This window comes from Larimichthys crocea, chromosome XXIV, assembly GCF_000972845.2.
Source record: "Larimichthys crocea isolate SSNF chromosome XXIV, L_crocea_2.0, whole genome shotgun sequence".
Lineage (NCBI taxonomy): Eukaryota > Metazoa > Chordata > Actinopteri > Sciaenidae > Larimichthys > Larimichthys crocea.
In genome coordinates this window covers 245,722-269,486 of record NC_040034.1, presented here as the reverse complement: position 1 = coordinate 269,486, position 23,765 = coordinate 245,722, and the positions used below count along the sequence as shown (strand labels likewise).

The 23,765-nt window shown below is 45.0% G+C and overlaps 1 protein-coding gene across 2 annotated transcripts in view; it reads right to left on the bottom strand.

The window, feature by feature from the left end:
* ppp2r3a (protein phosphatase 2, regulatory subunit B'', alpha) overlaps window positions 1–23,765 on the bottom strand; it is a 56,898-nt gene that overhangs the window by 14,171 nt on the left and 18,962 nt on the right. For both annotated transcript variants that reach the window (XM_019269909.2, XM_019269910.2), the window contains exon 2: window positions 6,510–10,055. In XM_019269909.2, coding sequence (XP_019125454.2) covers window positions 6,510–9,281 — 2,772 coding nt within the window. In that variant the 5' untranslated portion in view covers window positions 9,282–10,055. The remainder of the gene's footprint in view (window positions 1–6,509; window positions 10,056–23,765) is intronic.

Genomic DNA, 23,765 nt, shown 5'->3' with positions numbered 1-23,765 from the left:
TCATCAGGTAATCTTTAATAACAACAAACCCCAGGCCTTCATTTGCCAGGATGACTTTTATATTTATACACATGGCTATCGTGGGGCAAGTTTTGCATTACCTTCCCTTGGCTATCTTAAGATTTAGAGTAAGTGAGCTAATCCTTCATCAGCAATAGTGATGGGCCTCTGCCTGAAGCTGCAGCGACAGAGAGCTGTCACGAGAGATTGCAGCTGGAGACTTCACGCAGCCAATGGAGGAGCACATCGGCTCCTGTTACCTCTCTTTTTCAGAGAGAAGAGTAAAGATAGACAGGAATGTAAGGGAGGGAGAAATGTGTCAGCATTATGAAGTAGGCACTGCGCGAACCATTTCACATTTACTTGCAGACTTGTGATATTAAGAAAAAAAAAATCTCGGTGGGAGACGGCACTGAAGAAAGCAGGCATGCAAGTATGTTGCATAAGGCATGATCCTACCCTAACCATCTTAATGTCCCTCTGCCAGGCACCATTTCCCCCAAAATTGAATAAAACGTATTATTCAAGCAGACAACAAAAGACAATAGTCTATAAAAACACCCGGTACAGGACTTTATCTTGCACCACCCTTTTATTTCATCACAATGTCACAATCATAACAGATTGTGTCATTGTTACAACACAGAACGCTTTACTTCCTTTGCTGTAGCAGCTCAAGAAACGGAATAACATGAAAACACAATTTTTGTTTTTTTAATCTAGATCCTGAAACACTAGTGTTAGTTCACAGATCACCCCGTAGATGGAGCTGTAGATCCTCTTCACCAACAAACACAGAAGCGAGGTCGGCACAGTAACCCGTGGTAAAGCAGGGAGCTGGGAGTCGCTAGAGGGTAGCAGCTCTCTGCTTGTTCCCACGTCTGAACCATCCAACGCTCAAGCCTCACAGGTGAGCCTGGATCTGACAGAAGATGCTGGTTCTTTGATCCTCTCTCCGCTCCCCCCCTTTTCTTTTCTCGTCTTATTCAAGAAGCCAAAATTCCTGACATCCTGCTGCCTGACAGAGCGAGAGGTTTGTCAGATGAAAAGCGCACGGATCACAAAAGGGGTAACCTGAACCTTCAGATATCATTTCTATACAAGTAAAACATGCAGGTTTGTCATTAGTGACACACTGCACACGGTAATTCATATTTTGATTCAAGTGCAATCACTTTTTCTAACATTATAAGCAGCTTGTATCCTGGTGCATTTAAATTCAGGACAAAGGGATGAAAATAACTTTTTCTGGACAGGAGAGCGTCTTAGCACTGACGCAAGTTCTGGAGAAAACCCCCCCTTGGCCTAGTTTGGGTGGAGCTGGGTGAAGGGTGCGTTCAAAGGAAGGAGGGAGGGAGGGTGTGTGTGTGTTAAACAGGGAGACTGTAGGGAGATGGGTGGGTGGAGGGGGTGATGTTTGTACCGAGTCATAACGTTCTGGAACACTGGCAAACTCTATCACATGGAAACAAACACACACACACACACACACACACACACACAGCCACACCCACATCATCGCAGTCAGTATTCTGAAATAAACCTAAGAACACGTCCAGTCTCCATCCGATCTCCCCCTTGGTGCCATGATTCTGCGAGGGAGCTCCCACCAGAAAAATCAGACTGCGCAAATGATATTCCGGGTTAGGGGAGTCCCACCAGCTATCTACTGCTTATAAACATGTTGTGATGGTTTCCACGGCGACACATATGGAGGTCCAAAGAGTTACGCTACAATGCCTCCCACTGAGCCAAAAACTTTTCAGATGAAAAAAAAATTCAGGCTCACATAAAAGAAAAAAAAAAGGCTTGAATGTGTGTGTGTGTGTGTGCGTGCATACAAGTGTACACACTCCAACAGAACACACACTGCACTGGAAACAGCAGTTGGATGATCTCCCAGCCTGCACTGGGAGTGGTAAATCATGATGTCACTTGCTTAAATGTGCTGGTGTGTATGTATGTGAACATCCCCCAGCCAAATGTGCAAAGTTAATGAACTCCACCATTTCTCTATGTGTGTGTGTGTGTGTGTGTGTAGCAAAGGGCTGGGTGGAGAATAATTCCATTGTCCAGGCTAACCTTGGATGGTATGAACTGTATTGGAAAAGTCCTCTCCCGCATAGCAACACAGGCCTCTGTGTGGGAGCGTATTGTGTGTGTATGAATGTGTCAGTGTGTGTGTGTGTGCATGTATAAATAAATGCATTCATCTGTGTGCTCGCGCACCTAGGTTGAAACAGTCGTCTTTCCCCGCTTGGTCGAGGTTCCCGCTGTGACCTTATTTCCTGTGGAAGCAGCCGAGGAATGATGTCATCCTCCGCCAACCCAGAGTCAACAACTGTACGGTGCAGGGCCCCCACGACGGCTCCAACTCCATCCCCCTCCCCCAAGCACCCGGAGTCTCTTTCTCATCTGTGTTTTTTTTTTGTACGCTCACTCCTCTTCTTGTCTAAATCCCTATGAATTCCTCTTTTCTCTAAGTCAACTTCTCAGATAACAAAAAAACTTCCACCACCCCTCCTGCTGCCTTACAGACATTCATTCATTCGGCTTTCCTGTCTTCCTGTTGTTTCCTTTCTATCCTTCCTTATTTCTTTATCCCTTCTTCTATCCTTTTTTTTTTTCCTCTATAAGGCCCTCGGTGCCAAAAAGTAGCAGATCCGAAGGTCAAAAGTTCCTCTCCCCAGCTGGCTAAAAAAATATGGGCAGGAAAAAGTCAGAGAGAGGAACACACTGACTCACACAAGAAGACTGTTGTTGCACCGCTATTTTAAGATAAGAACATAACGAACTGTGTGACTCTGAAAGCAGGTGTATCCACAAACTCAATCCACTTTCAAGATAGATTACACAGCTACAGGCACACTCATTATTAAACCTCATTTCTAGATTTATTTTTTTTGGTTTTGGTGTGTGTAATCACACATACGAGTCAACAGGACCTGAGAAAAGTGTTACTAGGAGAGGGTGTGTTGCTTAGTTGACAAAAAAAAACAACGATTTACTCACACAGTGCGTTGTCACGTTTGCTGTTAAAAAGGGGAAATTAATTCCACTGAAAGTTATCTTTCGATTTGGCAATGGACATGTCACCATTGCCACTGGGCGGCAGTAGCTCAGTGCATAGGGACTTGGCTTGGGAACCGGAGAGTGGCTGGTTCAAGTCCAAAAATATGTAAAGTGGACTGGTAGCTGGAGAGGTGCCAGCTCACCTCCTTGTGCCCTTGAGCAAGGCACCGAACCCCCCCCCCAACTCCTCAGGGGGGCTGCCCATCACTCCACCATCTCTCTCCAAAATGCATGTAAATAAAACATTGTGAAAAAAGAATTTCCCCATTGAGACATTAATAAAGTATCTCTTCTAATCATTTTCCAGCAGATGATTTCTCAATTATGGTTCAAACCCAGAAATGGACAAAGTGTGAAAAGATTCTCCACCACCTCTGCACCAGTTTCCTGTTAAAGGGGGACCCTCAGGCACACCCTGACTCGAGCTGTAACTGACCGGCCTAGCAATGCATCCGAAGCAGTTGGCAAAAACACTCAAATCAACAGCGGGTTAATTAAGCCATCAGAATGGCAGCTCTGGATACGGCCAGGAGTGTACGTGTGCGTAAATCATGTCACCATTGGCTGAACCGAGACACTCCCACCGAAACAAAAACATACAGCTCAAGTTCAGGGGAAGGGAAATCTATTCTCAGATATCTGTTCTGATATTTTGCACAAAAAAACAGAGAGATGGGAAGAAAAACACAAACCAACTGCGTCAGGAAGGCCGCTGACTTCAAGTACCACTAACATGTTGAGCCAACTTTCCTCGCATCATCACCGCTGCCACGTCTCCCCGCTCTCACTTTGACTGTCGCAGCCGAGCCTCTGATTTATATCAGCTCTCTTCCTTGTCTCCATGGAGATTAATGGGTCTGCTCTGACAGGTGCAGAAAGCCTTGTATTAGTCTGTCAGCAGCAGAATCAACAATAAACACATGTGCATGAGCACACACACACACACATCCACGTGTAGATGAGGATGCTACTGACTTGAGGCCAGTGTCATCCCGTAGGGGCTTAGCGAAGCTTCCCATCAAAGCCACGGCAGTGCCAAGGGAAACACAGCTACAAATCAAGGTGGAGTGTAGTAACTAGTTGTGTGTATGAGAGCGCTTGTGTGTGAGGGGGGGGGCTTGCCTTGTTTATAGTTTGATTGGCAGTTTAATGTGCAACCGAGGCAGGAGGCGGGGATGGCACTGTGAGATATTAGCATAATTCCCAGAGTGCCAGAGTCAGTATTGGGTGTCAGAAAGCTATTCCGAAACTCAGCTGTGACCCACAGTAGCACTGGGTCAACTTACCCTCAGGCCAACAAACACACACACATACACACACACACGTGTTCCATCAAACACACATTCACCAGATGGGATTCATACGAATGCACCTGTATGCACATGCACATACACGAATACATGAACGTGCACGAGCACCTACACATGTAAGAAGTCCGGGATGAATACGCAACAAACAGACAAACAAACAAACAAACATGGACACCTTCACACACTCACACACACACACATACGCAGGTCCATTTACACTGTGGCGACAGTGAGTCTGTTAGCGGGATGCCATAGTACCGAGGGGTGGACAGATTTAGGCCTCCCTCACACCTAGCTCTGCCAGGGGGCGGAGGGGGGGTTGGAGGGTAACGATACCGTTAACACTTAGTGTGCCAACAGTTGCCCCCCACCCCCCAGGCTCCGACACCCCACCCCACTTCACCCTGACCCAACAACGCCCACCCACCAAACCCCCTCCTGCTGTGCTCCAATCAGCACCTCTCATTTGGTTGCTCTGCCCTCCACACAGCAACAACTGTTATTCACCGCTCCCAAAATAACACGGCAGCCAATCACAGGGCAGGAAGGGGAAGCTGTGGTCATTGTAGACCGGCTCCTTGACTGTAGGTGAAAGACGGGACGCGGTAAACAGAAAAACAAATAGCAGAAAAGAAAGGGGGAAAAAAGGTAGAAAGAGAGACTGACAGGTGTAAGAATGGCGAGATGCTGATGAAGAGACGTGGAGGCAGAGGAGCAGAAAGACAAAAACAAGACAGGAAAGAGGGATGGACGGGCAGACAGAGGACGGAGGAGGATTGAGATCGCGTAATGATGTGTTCGGGTGCTTGCTGTTCTGTTCTGACTGTGGCAGCTACCATGGTAACCTCATAAATAGGTGCCCTACATATCGTCGGGGCATAAGGTTACACAGCTCAGTAAACAAACAGCAGTGCGAGACTGGTGAGGAGAAGGAGGGACGACGGGGAGAGCAAAACAAGCAAATTAGCGAGGGATAAAAAGCAATTAAAGGATGAGGCATTAAAATAAAAATTGATTTGACTTGATATCTCTGTAGGTATTAATGTGTTGTCTGTCTGTCACGCACAATTAATTAAATCTGCAATGTGCTGTTGAACACCCACATGCGAGACAAGCTGAGGTAATGCCGCCGCCCCCCCCTTTCTAAGTTTATTCACAGTGTCAGTAGCTTATACACACCAATTCACACACACACACACACACACACACACACACACACTGAAACACACGCTCCAATTGCCTTGCCCTCGCTCTGTAGCACAACCCTAAATTACCTTTAAATATTCCCCCGGGGTGGAAAGGAGAGCCAACACACACACACACACACACACGTCTGCAAAAACACACTCACACAAACATTCATGGTTCAAAACACAATTTAGAAACCAGAAAGAGTCAACAAAAGAGCCACTCCTTACACAATGAGCTATTCTGTTCCATGATTCAGAGCACCAAGCTTTTTATTCAAGCCCAGATAGGGAAACTGTATCAGCGCGTTCATCGCAGTTAATGAATACTATTCATCACGGCCCATCAATTACACTGGCATCAACCCTGTTGTGTCAAAGCGATAAAATTCTCGCCTGGGTGTTTTTTTTTCTATGTCTTTCAAATTGTCTCTTCTCACTCTAACGCTGTCAATCACTCGGTTTCTTGGTTCACTGCATGTCTGTCACTTTCAGACTCTCTTGTCTGTTTGCTTCTCACGCCATGGCGAGAGTAAAACGTTCAACACAACGGGAATTGAATCAAAGCTGCACAGCGTGCAAATATCCTCCAAAATCATGAAGCGGGACTTGAGTAAAGAAAAGAGTCCTACTTCTGCTGATATCAGCTCAAGCTGAGACACTGATTTGCAACAGATGGTGCCATACACAGAAATACCAGAAGTGACAATTGTCTTCTACAAAGCAGCAGGCTGGTGTTTGAGCCAGAGAAAGTTGGACTCAATAATGACAGAGAGAATAATAAATAATTCAGGTCTGAGATCTGCAGTTTATTACGTGATTGAAATCTCATTCCTCTATTTCCTAGAAGGGCTTTAAATGCAAGACCTGATTGCGCTAAATGAAATCTCAAATGGTGCGTTGATACGCGGGTAATCATGCAGGTGTGTCTTTCACTTACTCTAATCACTTCTGGAGTCTGCTGGATGAGGAGGGTTGAACCGGTGTCTCTCACGGGAGCAGGGTCACCGACAGCAGCTGCAGCATCTCTTGCTGCTACCGCGACTGGGATCGCAGCGGGGGCTGGTGCTTCAGGTGCAGCCACAGGTGTAGGTTCAGCTGGTTGTGCAGAGGAATGCAAGCTTGCAGGTGCAGATGTTTCAGGGCTGAGGATGGATTTTGGATCGGTCTCACCTGTAGAGGCTTCGGTAACTTCTATAGCCTCAGTTATAGGCTCAGGGATGGGTGTAGGCAGAGGTTTGGGGGCAGCATCAGGTGTAAGTTTAGGTGCAGGTTCAGAGGGAACATTGCACACAGCTTCAGATGCTGCAGTTATGGGTGGTGGTGCAGGTGAAACTGCAGGTGTATTTGCAAGGGAGTGTTTTGGCGGTATAGCTGGGACCACATCTGTGTGTATAGGTGGAGGAGTGGGAGAAGCTGGTGGGTTTGGGCTCTCAAGAGGGGTGTCAGCTCTGCCTGTGGTAGCCAGTGTATCCTGCAGGAGCCTCATCACCTCCCGCTCCTTCCCACACTTTCTCTCAGCACTCCCTGTGCTCCCTGCCCCAGAATCCACCAGCTCCTGAGCAAAACTCTCAATGCTCTCCAGGATCCTCAGGAGCAGTGCCCCATCCTCCTCCTCACCCACCACAGCTTCACTGTTCTCTCCCTGGGGAGGGGTGAGGCTTTGGGGACTCCTGGAGCTAGGGCCATTCATGGGTAGATGGCTCTCTGGCTTCTGGACATGGAACTGGGCCATTTTGGGCTGGGTGAGGGCCTCAGTGGAAGTGATTCCCTGGCCTCCTTCCCTCTTCCTGGTTTTGGCTGGAAGTGGTGGCTCAGTGTTTCTGGGGTGGCTCATACTCTGAGAAAGATTCTCTAAGTCCATCAGCAGCTTGTCAATGTCATCATTCCTGTGTGAGACAGCTTTGGGTGCTGAGACTGTTTGTGAGGCAGAGGAAGGCCAAGTGGGGCTGTAGCCAGCGCTGGCTGGTAAAGTACTCGAAGAGTTATGGTGTGTGTGTGGATGGGATAACTGCATGTGTTGACCCAACGTTGTCCCGTTTTTGTTTGGGGTAGTTTTTACCCCTCTGGTTGGAGTGTGTGTCTGTTGTGGGATTTGTTCTGGTGTCTTCTCCACTTCTGCTTCCTCCTCCTCAATATAAAGAGCCTCCATGGGGGATGCCGGAGGTGTGTGTGTGTACGGCGGGGTTGGGGAGGTACGAAGAGGGGAAGGAGAGTGTGTTGGGGAGGATCTGGATGGAGAGCATGTGACGGACGGGGGAGAGAGTGTGTGTTGTGTGATAGAAGAAGGATGGGGATGTTGTAGTCCATTGATAAGTGGGGTGGCTCTGGATGGGGAGCTTTGGACTGGTTTGGTATGGATGGAGTCTGATTTCAAAGAAGATGAGGAGGAAGAAGAAGATGTAGAATGAGAAACAGTCTTTGGGATAGGAGGTGAATGGACCACATCCTCATAGCGAGGAGGTTGCTCATTGCCAAAAATGGGAGAGTACGGCCCCTGCTGGATGGAGTGAAGAGTGTTGACCAGCTCAGCCAGATCACTGTGCCCGCTTCCAGGTGCACCCTGACCCCCCTGTCCACCACCTCCCAAACTTCCAATACCCTCCAGCTCCAGAGGTAGTCTCTTCAAATAGGTGCTGAGCCGTGTCATCACAGCCCGATACATACTGTCAGGACTGGCTCCTCCATCCTCTGGCCCTCCACCAGCTTTTCGTCTGATGCACTGCTTAATGATGTCGGTGCATTTCTTTAGATCTTCAGAACATTTAAGGAGGATGTCAAGGCAGGCGCGGATGTCCTCCCCGCCTGCTCCCCCAGAGCCCGCCTCTGCTCGTGTTTTCTCCAGCAGACGGGCAATCAGGTTCTCCTCTCCAAGGGCATTGAGGTACAGGGAGGCCACCGTGTTCAGACTTTGATCCAAAGACCCAATACTTGATAGGCTGCTTGTTGATCCACCACCCACTTTGGTGATGGCTGACAAGGTGCCTGTGCTGCCCTTTATCTTTGTCTCCTCCAGGCCTGATCCTTTCCCTGGCACAAACGGTGGCAGGTTCTCATCATTAGAAGTAGCCATGCCATTTGTCATGCTATTCGTCGTTCCGTTCGTGGTGATGTGGGAGCTGAAGTGACCGTAGATTATCTCCAGGTCAGTGGAGCGGCGGCTGAAAGAGTCAGGACGGACCTTACGACCTTTCCGGAAGGTGACATGGCTGGAAGAAGAGAGTCGGAGCTTGTCAAAAGAAAACTCTTTGAGCTTACCACTGGCCAGGTTGATGGCCTCTTCAGTAATGTCCTTCAGACTGCCAGAGGAGCACAGGTTCCCAGCGGATCCTCCGACAATGGGAGTCTTTTTACCACGCCACGTGGGGCTGTCCTCCCCTAAAGACAAATTGCCACTGCTGCCTGCCCTCTCTAGACCGCCGTTATAAGTCGCATCCATGGTAACACTAATTTTACCATGGTTTGGAAGTTGTTGAGTAATCATGTTATGGGAGTGTATGAGTGAGTTGTTGGGGTCAACATATGCAGGGTCAGGCGCAACAAGCAGCTCGGAGCACGTGCCGCGGTGTGCGACCGTACAGTCCAGTCCCTGGGACAGCGCCCCACATGGCCCGGAGCAGTAGTGCACAGCGTGGGAGTGAGTACGCCGGTCCACTACCACACTGTTGTAGCAGCTCACACTGCTCACCACTACACGATAGGCTGCTGCCATGGCGACCAGTGTCCTTCAGGTCATAAAAAAGGGCAAAACAATATCAAAGTGTAAAACAAAAATATAGCTTTAAAAATACTGAATTATTATAATGTTTTTGTTGAAACTTCTTCAGTTAGGAGACAAAAATGCTGAATCATCTTGCTGAAAAAAATGTCCTTTAACTCCATGTTGAACAATTAGCAAAGATTGGCAAAGAAATGTCCACAACAACAGAGTCAATATCCTTTCATGCTGAAAGAGTTTTAAAGGGTTCCACTCTCTTGCAGAGGCAAAAAATTCCTTGTCTGAAATTTCCGGGCCTCTTAATAACAGCTGTACTGTTTCTCCTCTCTCCACAGGAACCTTCTCCGTTTCCTCTAGCAGCAGCTCATTAGCCACTAATGACAGCCGTGGAGGATGGCGACGGCAGAAGATCCAGCTGGGATATCACCATCCTTCCAAAGAAGCAGCCCCAGGGGCCTAATCCAAGGCCGGCGAGACCTCAACATTGCCCCAGGCCGCTCTCATCCCGTGGGCAATGAGATGTTGGAAGAACCCCCTTATCCCGCTCTGTGGTTTCTGTCTGAAGTCCCGGTGGAGCTGAGAACTGTTTGCTGACTCCAACACAGCTGCTGACTAGCAGGGGACCGACCACAGATGGCCGCCTGCCTCTTCGCTGCTCTGCCTCTTTCCGTGCGTGTATGTCAGTCCCGTACGCTCTCTCGCCCCTTCCGTCTCCCGCTGTCAGCCATGTGTCAGAGGAAGTGTTCGCTTCTGACAGGAGGACACCACCTGCGAGTCAGCAGAGAAGGACAGGGGTGGAGGGAGGGATGGAGGGAGGGGAGAGGGTGAGAAAGAGCGAAAGGGAAAAAAGAGAGAGAGAAAGTAAATCATTAAGACAGTTATCAAGAAGTGGATCGTTGTGAATGTAAGTGCATGAAGAGTGCACGTTGTGTATGAGTAAGACACTCATCATCCAGATTACAGCTGATAAGGGGCTTTAGCCTCTTTGTCATCAAAAAAATGTACGAAACCGCACATAACTTCCTGCCGCATCCACCTCAAAAACACACACATACATATAGATCAAAAAGATGGGAGGGAGCCAGACATAGAAGTGTGGAAGGTTAAACAGGCAAAGTAGTAATAATAAAAAAAAAAAGGATGTGACTCAGACTCCCTCTTTTATCACAGCAGAGCTACAAAGAGATTTCTTTGACCCAGCTGAGAAATCACAGCTCAGTAAAAGTGAGGCAGGTGTGTGGGAAGGGGGGGAAACACCTGTTGCCCTCACGTTCACTGCGCTCCAGCACAAGTATATTAAATTATATTTGTTTTTTTTCTGTCTACTGTGTTTGATTCTTATTCTATTTCAGCTTCAGCTGTGTTTCGGAAGAAAAAAGAAAATACGCCGAAGCACAAACACACATACAAGAATGAAAAGAGAGGAACACACTGCCGAACACAACAAGTAGTAAAAGAGGTTACAGCGTGACCAAAGGACATAAATGTGTTTTCAACTGAGACACCCATCCCTGCTCTCTTTATTATATTATAAGCCTTAATAAAACAAATACTGCTCACATGGCTGCAAAATATCAGGGAACTTTTGGACCTACAGATCCAACTAAAAGTTTTACAACAGACAACAAAACATGTTTCAGAATGTAGGCACTTGCAGATTTTAGATTTAGGATTTCAGACTTTTTAGTCTGCAGATGAACCACCACTGCCGAGGGGTTCATATTGGTGAGGCAGCTCTGTACACTCAAAAGAAGTCAAGCAAAACACCAGTAACACGCCACATACCAGGAACTAACACGGCCTGAGCAGAAGGTAAACACATTGTGCTGCAAGCCTGCAAGCGAGACTGATTGGTAGAGCGATTTAAATGTCGTCTAAAGAAAAAGTGAGAAGATTTAGCGTGTAGGGACATAGTTCTTTCATTCTTGTTTCTCTGTCTCTACATCTCTTTCGCCCCCTCTATCAATTACTTTTAGATGCCTCCATGTCTTAGTTTCAGTCTTCGACTGCACTGATTTCTTTCCTCCCTCCCCCTCCGCAGGGGCAAGGCATTCCTCAAGAGCTGTGCCCTCTTACACATGCATGCCTATGCGTACTGTATATACATGCATGCATTAGCTGTGGTGCAGTGAGGCCGCACCACTATAGCCACAACCAGGCCAAACGTGCAATCTAGCCTCAACCTTAATCTTAAAACATACAAACATACTGTATATGTGCTGAAATGGTCAAGACATTGAATAAATCTAAAAGATTTTAAAACATGAAGCTCTTGTAGTCAAATATTGTTTTTAAGCGTTTATGAAAACAGAGACGCATCTGATGGTTTATACAAGTTCGTACCTGTGGGGCGCAGGGTTTTCAGAATAACCACGGGAAGAAAGAACAACACCGAAAAAGGTTATTACAACTCAGACTGAGATCGCGGACACATGATCTGCAGCGGGTTCTCGAGGGAATTATGGAGCCAGAGTTTCCTACTTTTAAAAGTGTGAAAAAGGAGCAACCGGGGAGAGAGAGAGAGAGAGGGGAGTAATGATTGGTGGGTTTGTGGGTGGGGGAGAGAGAGAGCGGCTGGCAAGGTGGGGGTGGAAGGTTGTGGCACCTGGAAAAACAACTATTTAAGGAGGTCATATGGAAAAAAACAGACGGTCGCCTCATCTTTCTGTCTCCTTTCTCCCTGCGCAAACACAACAGCTGGATGCTGCTGAATCAGCCTGGCAGGCAGGAAATTACACTTCCTGGCAAGTTGCACTCAAAATCTGGACAGACAGTTAGAAATAGACTATTATAGGACAGTAATGGCACATGCACGCTCCTTCTTCCTTGCTATATACACTCTTAATATCTGTGTGTATATCTCAGTAAACAGTTTCCCAAATTGATACCGAACATGTAAACAAACTCCACCGGTGTTTATAACTCTCTCACACACACACATGCCTGTGCATATACCCACTTATCAGTGCCTGCACATGTTTTACTGATGCATATTACAGAAAAAGATGATTCACTAGTCAACACACACATTCTGATGTGTATTTTCAAGCCTTACTATGATTTAACGGCAGCTAAGTGTTGTGGGGGATTTTTTTTTTTTTTTTTTTTGGGAGGGGACGGCGGTATTTTACGGGCGAGTTGAGCTGAGAATGCGTGAAACATCAACAAGCCAAAAGCTTACTGAGCTAGGCTCACTTAGCTGAAGAGGAGTGTATTTGGACGGTTTATTTTCAAGAGATATTTCGAAGGAATAAACATAAAATAAACGTTTGTTAAGCTCATCGTAACCTGTTAATTCCAGCCACGGGTCGAACTCACTGTTGACCAAGTACAGAGTGAAGTTTTATGTGAGGTTTTAACAAAGGGCATCATGATGCAATTTGTAGTGGAACCTGATCTGCCTCCTTTATCCTTCGCTTCCTCCACTTCCTTTTTCTTTTCAGGAGGTTTTTTTTTTTTTTGCTCTCTCTCTCTCTGTGTGAATGGAAGAAGGTTGAGTGGTCGATTGTGTTCCCTGAGTCTCCCTGCTTTTATTTGTGACAACCTTTCCCCACCCCTCCCCGTCTCCTTCCCATCCTCTCATTCCGTCCCTCCTTCTTGTCTCTCTCCTCCATCTAAAAAAGTCTTTCCTTCAACCTGACCTTCAGCAGGAAGCTCTAAATCACCGGAGGCCACTTCTGTCACAACCTCCAATCTAGCCACTAAAAGTATGTTTGAGCATGTGTGTATGTGTGTGTGTGTGTGTGTGTGTGTGTGCTCGGGACCACTACTTTTGCACATGTTGTTGTGCATGTGTGTTAATGGGTACACAGCAAGAGGGGCAGGGTGGAGGAGGCCTCCCAGAGGAAGTGGGTCTTTGTGTGGGAGAAGGTCCAAATAGGAACCCCAAACATACCCCGAGGGAGTGTCGTCAGGTCTATACTAGCCCTCTCACTGTGCGTACACATGCACACACACACACACACACACATGCACAGACACAGCTTGATGCACAACGTGCAGTGCTGCTACTACTGAGATCAAACAGAGGAAACAGAGAGCTCGGCTCTGCTATGCACATACTAAACAGAACCACGAGAGAGAGGGACTAGTGGCTCTGTGGGTATTGACTTCTGCTCTACAATGGGAGACAACAGCAGCTACAAAAGAGGGATTACTGGGCTTTAAACAACATCACTCTCCTCCGAGGAACACAAACACAGACGCTCATAAAGAAATGCACGCAAACAAAACACCTACAATGTGCCATTTTTTATATTCAGCAAATATGACAGCCGTTGGATTGATTGCTGCCTTTTTCCATCCATGCATCCATTCTTTCTTTCTTGAATTATTTCTTACACTTTCCCTCTCGGCCCACACTCTGATCTTTTCTAAATGTCCAACAAACTAACTGCAGTTCTGACCCAATTCTCTGCTTCTTTGTGTAATCCTCACATGAATTATTTACCCCGACTTCTAAGTAACTGTCTGCCTCCATGCACGCAAACTCCACACTCATATTCTCTTCCAATATAGAGTCAAACTTATTCTGTATCTGAGTCGGTTCACCAGCTGTGCATCAATCAACTGTCTTGCCTTCATTTTTTAGAGAGAGAGAGAGATGCCGACAGATAGGAAGACACTCACGCCGGCAGACAGCTCTGTCCTTGTCAAGCCCGGGCCACACTTTGACAATTATCATCTATTTCAGCTACAGCTACAGCTGCAGAGAAAGTCAGGCTGAGAAAAAAAGTTAGAGAAAGATGGCCTGGCCGGCGATCAGATCAGTCCAAAATGGGAAGAGGAGAAATTGTGCAGGTGAAAAGACTCATCACAAGAGAACAAAAAAGAAAAAATACTGAAATCAGTATCAAATTATTTCCACAGAAACTGGTGGCCAAACAGACTAAAACACTTAAAATCACCCCGTCTGTATCTCCTTTTTCCCTCTTCCCTGCCTGTTCCCCGATGAAGTAAAAACACGTTAGAATACAAGTTAAATATTTGACTTTTTAAAACACAGCAGGGGCTTTCTGTTGACCATGTTCGATGCACAAGACCATCATCGCTCTTTCTTGAGAGCTGGGAGTTTTTTGTGGGGTGGCCTGGATACCAGGTCCCACGCAGAGACAAGGGAAGGAGATTCTATGCAAACCAGACTGTCTGTACACAAGCCAAAACACAGGCTGGAGAAGGATCAGAGGAGATATCTGACACAATTCAGGATTAAGGAACGGTTATGGTTTGCTTAGATTCTACGGTGGGAAGCATAAAATAACTATTTTCTTATACCTATGGATGAGGAATTTCCCGAAGACGAGGGAAGATGCACAAACGCACCTCATGGTTTAGTTGTTTTTGGTTTCCATGGAGATGTATCCTCGGACATATTTACCCATGTAGTGAAATGAAGACAAAGAGACAGATATGTAAAGAGCATGTGTTTGCTATCAAAACAGTAACGCTGAATACGAACCAGAGTGAGGGTGTGTGTGTGTGTGTGTGTGTGTGTGTGTGTGTGTATCTGGCAGATACTTGGGGGTTCTCTCATTATGTCTGCCAAACTTATTGTCTGGATGAGACCCAGGCTGCTGAGAGCACAAATCACTTCACTCTGGAGACACACAAATACGCAAACACACACACACACACACACAGCTGTTCGTGATGAAACCATGTCTGCAGACTTGATAGAGCACGCCCCAGAATAATAGCACGGGTCTTTATGGGTCAGAACAGCAGTCACAAGCTGAACAGGACTAAGCTGCATGCAGGCAGGTCCAGGCCTATAGGGACAGTTTTATAAAAATCACTGTAATGTAAACAGAGAGAGCGGAAACAAAGAGAGTATTAAATTCATATTTGAATAGTTGGTATTCATCTTAATGTTATGACAGAGGGTGATTAATCTGTATTCTATTACTTTTCCCTCCCAGGCAACAAAGTCTAAAGGTCGTTGTAGGTTAACATGGCAGGCAGGAATGATGAAAAGAACTTACAATGAAGAGTTTTACAAAAGTCTCAGACCAAACTAGACTAGAGTAGATGTGAAGTGTGGACTGGGAATTATAATGTTGACCACGATTATTTTTGCTATCTGTGAGATGAAAGAGAGAAATCTAAAGACATTTATCGAGAGCTGCAACAAGTCATCGATTAATCAGCAACTACTTTGATAATCATTTCACTTATAGAGTAATTAAAATTATTTAAAAAAAAGCTAATATCAGCTTCTAAATAATATCTAATGTCCGGATATGATGCTTTTCTCAGTAAACTGAATATTTTGGACTGTTGGTCGAATAAAAAAAGCTACCTGAACACATCACTGTCATTTGACATTATAGACAATCGATGAATTGAGAAAATAATACACAGATTAGTTGAGCAGCAGCTGCTTCGTTCACACTTCGCTGTCATTTATTAGCTGCTTGGGTAATAGCATAATCACACAGCTGTGGACACTTCTCACTGATGCCATCATGCACCATTATTATTACACATCACTCGGACCTCCTCCTTATGTACATAATATTTCGTAGCTCTATTCATTATTGGCTATAAATGGCGAGCTCCTTGACAGAGACTGACTAACATTTACCATCAAACTGCACTCAGAACATACAATCTTTAAGTTTGTGTAACACGGCAAATTACCAACAACACTAAATTGTGCTATAAACAATGAAGGAGGCCTTTTCAGAAGCACCAGCGAGACTCTTCTTCTTCTTCTTCTTGCTCTCGCTCGTTACATAATTTCTCTTGCTTTTCGATTCCCTTTCTGTTCTCCTCATACTCCCTCCCTCCTTTACTTAATTCATTCCTCCTCTTCACTTACTGGCTGCACGCTCCTGCTTTACAGGCCAAGATGGCACAAGTGCTTCTCCACAGTTCTGCACCTTCAGTGCTAGACCAGCTGTTCCCCCAGCGCCCTTCTACATCTCCTGGGAAAGCGGGCTGTGTGAATAGCTCAGCACCTCATTAGAAATAAGATAAGACAGTTACCCCGAAGACTGCAGGACACATGGACACACACCTACACACACACACACACCTACACACACAGACAATCCCTCCATGGGGGAAGGTGGTGAGGGCAGAGAAGAGGATGTTTTTGTGCTACTGAGCAGATGAGGGAAAACAGTGACTCACAGCTTTTCTTATCCTTAAATGTTTCCTGGTTGGCCTTATAAGGCTAACATACAGTCTTGGTCACACACATACACACACGCACACACACACACGCACACACACACGCACACACACACACGCGCACACACAGACAAACAGAGATCCTGCTGTTCCACTGCAGAGGGCAGAAAAAACATGCTGTAAATACACACCACTGTAGGCCACATGAGACGATGATGAAAGCTGGCATCGGCTTCAAAACATCCAAACCTGCAGTATGTGCACACACACACACACACACACACACACACACACACACACACATTAGGGCATCCATACTCACAATTAGCAAAGAGTGCACACAGGAGATTATACAGTCAAATATACCACTGCACTACCCTCTAAACTAAACAGACACAAACATGCACACAAATGCAAGCATGCATAAGAACACACCTACACACACACACACACACACACACACTAACACACACATACACATCTGTCCATCCTGCCTTGCCTGAAGCACTCCATGACCCGGTCTCTGCATTGCTGTTAATTTAAAAAGCACATTTTGGGTGATGTCATGCATTTGGCTGCATTCTGCTAATTCACATAGAGACACACGAATCAGACATCAGACACACGCACACACACGTGCGTGCTGCCCCCCCCCCATATCCAAACCTAACCCACGCACGCTCGCGCAGAAGACAAAGGACACACAAATAAAATCGAACGTAATGCGCAAAGACAGCTGACCTGGATTCAGTCAGTCGACAGTTTATTCCAGCTCCCACCTACAGTCCAGACCCGGAGGCAAAACCAGCTTACACCAAGCACATCCAAAATCATACTCATAACACAAGGAAAAGGTTCTGTGTTCAGAGCAGCGGGGCTCCATTTTAACAGATCAGTGACAAATTAACTGGCTCATCAATCGTTTACACGCTATTTGTTGAGATCATTAGGAAATAAATAAACCCAGAGAAGGCCATATTTAAACCAACCTGTCAGCAGCTCTGGCTGAATGAGGCGTCAAGACTATTAATAGGCTGCTTCTCTTGTCTTAGTTTTGAATATCTTTTAAATTTTGGTCATCAATGCAACATCTGGATCTCCTTTTTTGCCCCCGATCCCTGCCATCCTGTAAAGGAGAACTCCCCGACACCCACAAACAGACTTTGATGCGTAAAATCAGTCAGGATCCTGTTTAAGTATCTGCCAATACTGAGTCCTGAGCCGATAATTATATTTTTCTACATAAAACAGATGTAAAGAAAACACTTAGCCAAAGAGGCATTCAGTAAAAAAAAACCCAAAGCCAATGCCAAAAAAAAAATAGCACACACAGTACGGCTTTCCTTCTGTTTTCTTTTCTTTTTAAAGAAAATTTAAATTCTTTTAGTGTCATTTCGTTATGACTCATCACAGATAGAGCACGGCGAACCAAAAATACCTAATATGATAAAGGAAAAAAGAAACACGATTAATTATCAGCTGCTCAGACACACTTAGAGCCCAAAAAGGAAAAGAAATAGACCAACGTGGAGTCAGAACCTGACCAGATGTCAGACCCACTGCCAGTCAGAGCTGAATGACTTGTTCCAAAAAAAAGTTCTGGACTCAGACATTCCCCAGATACCAGCGTGCTTTTACATCAACAGACATCGGCCACTCAAAACATTGCAATACACTCACTCACAGACACACACATACTGTACGTGCCTCCGTAAGGGATATTGTGTAACACTTGTGAAACCAAACTGCGACAACCGTGGATATAAGCAGGAAAAACAACAAGACAATGGGTCTGCCCACAAGGCACCGATTGTAGGGACATCAGCCGTGCCACCAATTAAGTCTAGATGTCTGTGTTTAGTAGTGGGCAGGTGTGGCATGACAGGTTGTGAAATGACAGCATAATGTTTGTACATAAACACACCCACACACACACACACACAAACAGACTTCCGAGAGTGAATCAGACACAAGAGTGGAAAAAGAAACTGAGGAGAAAACTGCCCGATATACAAATAGTACAGTTCTGTTTTTATTCTTGTGCATCTATTTCTGGCATCTTTACACAAACATAAAGCTTATTATTCACATACTGACAGTGCTGTTTATTTATTTTTACCACGTTATTATTACATGTACTTAAAATCAGAAGTCAATTTTGCAATAGGTTCTTTTTTTTTTATATCGAGTGAGGTTTCCTTTTGGGAAATATTCAAATATCAGCATATCTACATACATATTATTGTTGGTGAAGTCATTGCAATCTAAATCTAAAAGTCTAATGGACTAATATTGTTTTCTTGCACTAGCTGTATCCATGTTTTAATGGTGGCAAACTGTGGCTGTAAAGTAAAGCCTCTGCTACGGTGTTCATTTTAGGACATCCTCAGATCTCAGACTCAAACGAAAAGGCATCAGAGTCGCCTAAAAGTCACTCAGTCGCAGAAAAACCTTTGTCATCCTCACACAAAACGGCCTCATTCTTACACAAAACGGCCTCATCCTAAACGGCCTCATCCTAAACGACGTCATAAGTCCCTATGTTCAAATGTCCAACTTCACAGCAGAAATAAACATGTTTAGAGCCTGGTACAAAAAACTGTTTTGGTCTCTGTAGCTAATTTCCCCGTTCATGACAACTGTACTGAGGGTGAATTTATATACAACTCACCTGTTCAGATTATATTAAGGCTTAAAGTTAAGAGCGTGGACGCTTTGACTGACAAGTGGGTGCCATTACAGATCTTTGAGCAACCAGGCATCATTCAGCCCACCTTGCCCATTTTTAGATTAGCCGGGAGGCAGAAGAGGCAGAACTGCCAACATGGTGGAAGTTAGAGCCACTAAACTCTAAACTTCACGACGGCTCTTCAGAAAGCTGTGGGTGATGTCACGGATATGACGTCCATTCTTTATACTGTCAGTGGTATTGACCTGTTGGTGGCACTTGGCCAGGTTGACACTGTGAATGAGAATTGGATTTTAACTGACTCTGGTTAAATAATAAATAAGTTTGAAATGAATAAATAAAATAGAATTAATGCAAGTAAGATATTTCTAGTTTTTACACCAAATCAGGCAGAGTTTTGCTTGTTTAGTCTTCAAGTAATCTCACGGACCGCTTAAACAATTCAGGCTTCTCTGGAAATGTCTGGACCTCCAAAAGTAGCATCTTAAAGACGTCTCATCAGTAACGCGCAGTATATACAGTGTCACAGGAAGACATATAAAAAACATTCGCTCTCGCTCCCCTAAAGACGTCTTCTGGACGTCCAAACATACTGTCTTTCAGACATGTTTGCGCTCACAGGGCAGTTACATGTAGGCAGCAAGACTTTTGTTTATAATGAAAGAAAGTGTAGAGATCTCCAGAATTTAACAGAAATCCATATAAGAGCATGTTTAGACTGGAGAGCTGAAGCTAGACTAACTAGTCTGAGTGCTGTCTGTGTGTGAGTGTGTGTGTGTGTGTGTGTGTATATGTGTGAGTTGACTGCTGTCCCTGTCCATCAGAGGGTCACATGAGGAGCAGATTAGGGTTTCTAACCGCAAACCCCTGTCGCCATGGCCCATCGTCACAGAGAAGGTGAGGAGAGTCATCGTGTTCCGAACCGCCACTGACTCACCCCTCCTTATCTCGCCGCCATGCAGGCGAATACACCGAATACACACATGCAGAAAAACCACATCTAAATCCAGACTCGGTCGGTGGATGTTCGTCATCTCTTCTGCAACATCTCGACCAATCAGGGACCAATCGAGACGGTGCAGAGTTATCATCCAAATTAGGGCTGAGGCTAATGATTATTTTTATTACTGGGACTCATGGTTTTCTCAATTAACCGATTAATCGTTAAAGAGTCGGAGCCCAAGGCGATGTGTCTTTGGATTGCTTGTTATTTATGGATCTAAGTCCAAAGGATGTTAAAGTAAGAACACAAAACTAATGACATCAGTGCAAACTAAACCAAAAATACATATACAACAAAAACAGATTAACAGCACAATTATAATCTCGTTAACACCCTGTCACTCCAGCGCAACAGACTATAGTTTCTAACTGCGTCTGGATGAGTCCATATTCCAAAGAAATTCAGTTTCCAGCGATAAAAAAACCCCAAAGAAATGCAGCCAATCCTCACATTTGACAAGCTGGAACTTGGGAATGTTGAGTGCAGCTCAAATCCAAACATTTTTCTTTTAGTACCCTTTGACAAAACACCAACAATGTGGCAAGTTCTTCTGTCTTTGCAATATTTTCCGCCTTCCATACACTGTACGCGGAGCTGAAGATCAAAACTCGCTCTGTGCGTTGGTGGTTAAGGCATTTGCAAACACCTCATGCAACTGATTTTTGCTGACCATCGGTCCTGACCAACCCTCTAATCAGGATTTCCATGATGTACGTTGGTAATGTAATTCATCCCTGCTATTAGCGGATTTCACCTTCCTCTAGGACCCTGACTCAGTGTCTGGTTCTTGCTGTATTTCTCTTCTTCATAAACTAACGCGTGAGGCACTGTGGGTTTAAACTCTTTACTGAAAACCATAAAGGCGATGACGAAGACTCATGCCATCTTTGGCTTGCAAAGACGATCATCGAATCCTCTTTTCAAAGACCCCCCTCCCTCTGTTTCGCTGTGTTTTACTGTACTGTACAGTTTTAGCAAGACCAGCTATGACAGTCTGCGGGACCAGCTGTCACTTTAAGCCTGTTAGAGGAGTATTTACAACCCAACATACAAACAAGACCATAAAACTGGACTCCACTCACCTCTCCCTCAACTCTCCACCCCCTCTATCCATTAAACGTGTGGCTGTACACAACCTCAACAGAGGGAAAATTAGTGGGAACAACAGTAAAAGCAAAACATGAAGGTTTAATTGATATTAAACGGATTATGGGATTAATTACAGCAAGGGCTTAATGAAAGCATGGCTTTAAAGAGTGACTTGATTGCTCATTTATAAGCCCAGTTAACCCTGCGAATAAATGAACACTGGAAAATGAAAAAACAAAAAAGATCCGTCTCTCTCGCTCCCTCACACACACACGCGACACATCCTCTGTTACTGTGTTATTTTCTTCCCCAGTGTTTAGTGTCTATTCTTGGAGTTGGTGTTTGTGACCACAGTCACTGCTCACGGTCAAATGTCCGGCTGCCTTTTCATCTCCGGGTACAAATGTGTGCACATGTTCATGTGTCTTACCGCCCTCTGAGTGCGTCACACACAACCTGATCCACGGAGACAGGAGCATGTTTACACCTTCTGCTCCGTATCACCATAAACCGCCTCCAAAACTGTCCCACATGTCCTTTCCTTTTACCTCTCTGGCGACTGCCTTCGCACTCTTCTTTCATCTTTCATCTCTTAATCAACACCTCTTTAGTTTTATCCACTCTGTGAATCTTCACCCCCCCCTGCAGAGTCCTGGAAGATAAATACCGACACTATCTCTCCTCCCGTCCCTTTGTGTGCTCGTGTTCGTGTTTCCTTGACATTTTATTTCATCTGTTTGATACATCAACGCACACAACCCGGGAGTTTTCATTCCCTTACCCATAAACCCTCAGTGTATGCCAAGTGCATACAAGGCTCCGGCTGGGATGTGGGTTTTAGCAGAAGCATGTGGCTGTGGCTCTGCCGCTATAAGCCCCGGGTTTAGGTCTAGACTTTTCCAAATGAGAAGCAGCCCTGTTGCACGGTTTGAAGTCTGGGTTATTAGTCTATATACACGAATCCACACGCATCCATGCAAATGTGCAGAAACGCAGACATAAATAGCAACTTTTACAAAAGCTCAGAACTGTGCTTGAATTTGATAACTCTCAAATCTGAAGTGCATCAACCCTCAGCCTACTGGCCAGGAGCTTGTTGCACCGGCTCTTAAGTGCTTATACTAAGTGGTGATTTACATAACGATGCAGCAAAACCCCTCAAAACTTGTTACTCAGATTTGGTACTGAATATTTACAGCAGCTCACTCCCAATCGTCAACTCACAAGAGAGACAGAAACACAAGATCAGCTCGACACATCTGACCTGACACTTGACAAAATTCTGTTTAATAATGATGTCACTTGGGATAATTTTACATAAAAACATAACTCAACATACAATAACTGCACAAATAGCCTACTACTAACACATATTTCTTTTTGCGTGCACAGAAAATAACACAGCAAACTAAATATTGGCAGTTAAGTTAAATATATTGTTTGCCTCCCTAAAATCGTCATTTCTGGCAGCTGCATTACAGCTTTTGATGCTCAAGTGACTGTTGACAGAGCTACCGATGTTTCCCTGCAATCAATTTCATTACTAACGTTTTCATAGCTAAGGTATGTCTGAAGTTTTAATGGTTTAACCAGATGTAGTAAATCACTTGTTGGAAAATAGCTAGTAGTTAACTTAAGGGAAGACCCAGTCGAAGGTGAACTAAAGGACAAAATCAGAAGATGAAAAATGAAGGAAAAAAGGAATAAGGTTAGCATTTTGTTGCCTCAACACAACAAAGTGAAGACAGAAGGAAGGCAGCGAAGGTAAAGAAAGCGGAATAAAACCAGTAAAACTAAGTGGCTGCATAAAAAAAAAAGACAGAACATGATGAAATGATGAGATGATCTGTTTGTTCAGCCAGGTTAAAAAAAACTGAGGTTGGTCTCAGCAGTGATTCAAAGTAAACATAAGAAATATAGCTGCAGGCTGTGTTAAGGTGTATGTGTGTGTGTGTGTGTGTGTGTGTGTGTGTGTGTGTGTGTGCACATCTGTCTGTAATACGGCAGCACAATGGCACAAGATTTACTACATGAGCTGACTCGAGTGTAGCTTATTAGACTCCAATAATGTCAAACCAGGACTTAACAGAAAGTTGGGGAGGTGAGGGACGGGAGGGGAGGGGGTGGGCTACCTGTCTCAGCTGTCATCACACACACACACACACACACACACACACACACACAGTGCGGCACAGGCAGCCACGACAAGGTGGTGCGTAGATACACACTTAAGAATTCCTTGACAGGCCGCCCAGCTTTGTAGGCCAAAGCTTGCAAAGTGGAACGAACACAGTGATGTCATTTTAAACGATATATTAATATATTATATATATATTATATATATAATATATATATATATATATATATATATATATATATAATATATTATCTCATAGTGGGTGGGTGTCTCTGGGGTTTGCTGTTCAGGCGGCGTACCTACCCTAGGGCAACATATTCACACACACACACACACACACACACACACATACTTCTTCCTGGTTTGTTTCTGTCACCTGGAGGCTGAGGAAAACAATAAAGCCTCTGGTTACAGGCCAGCATGTCA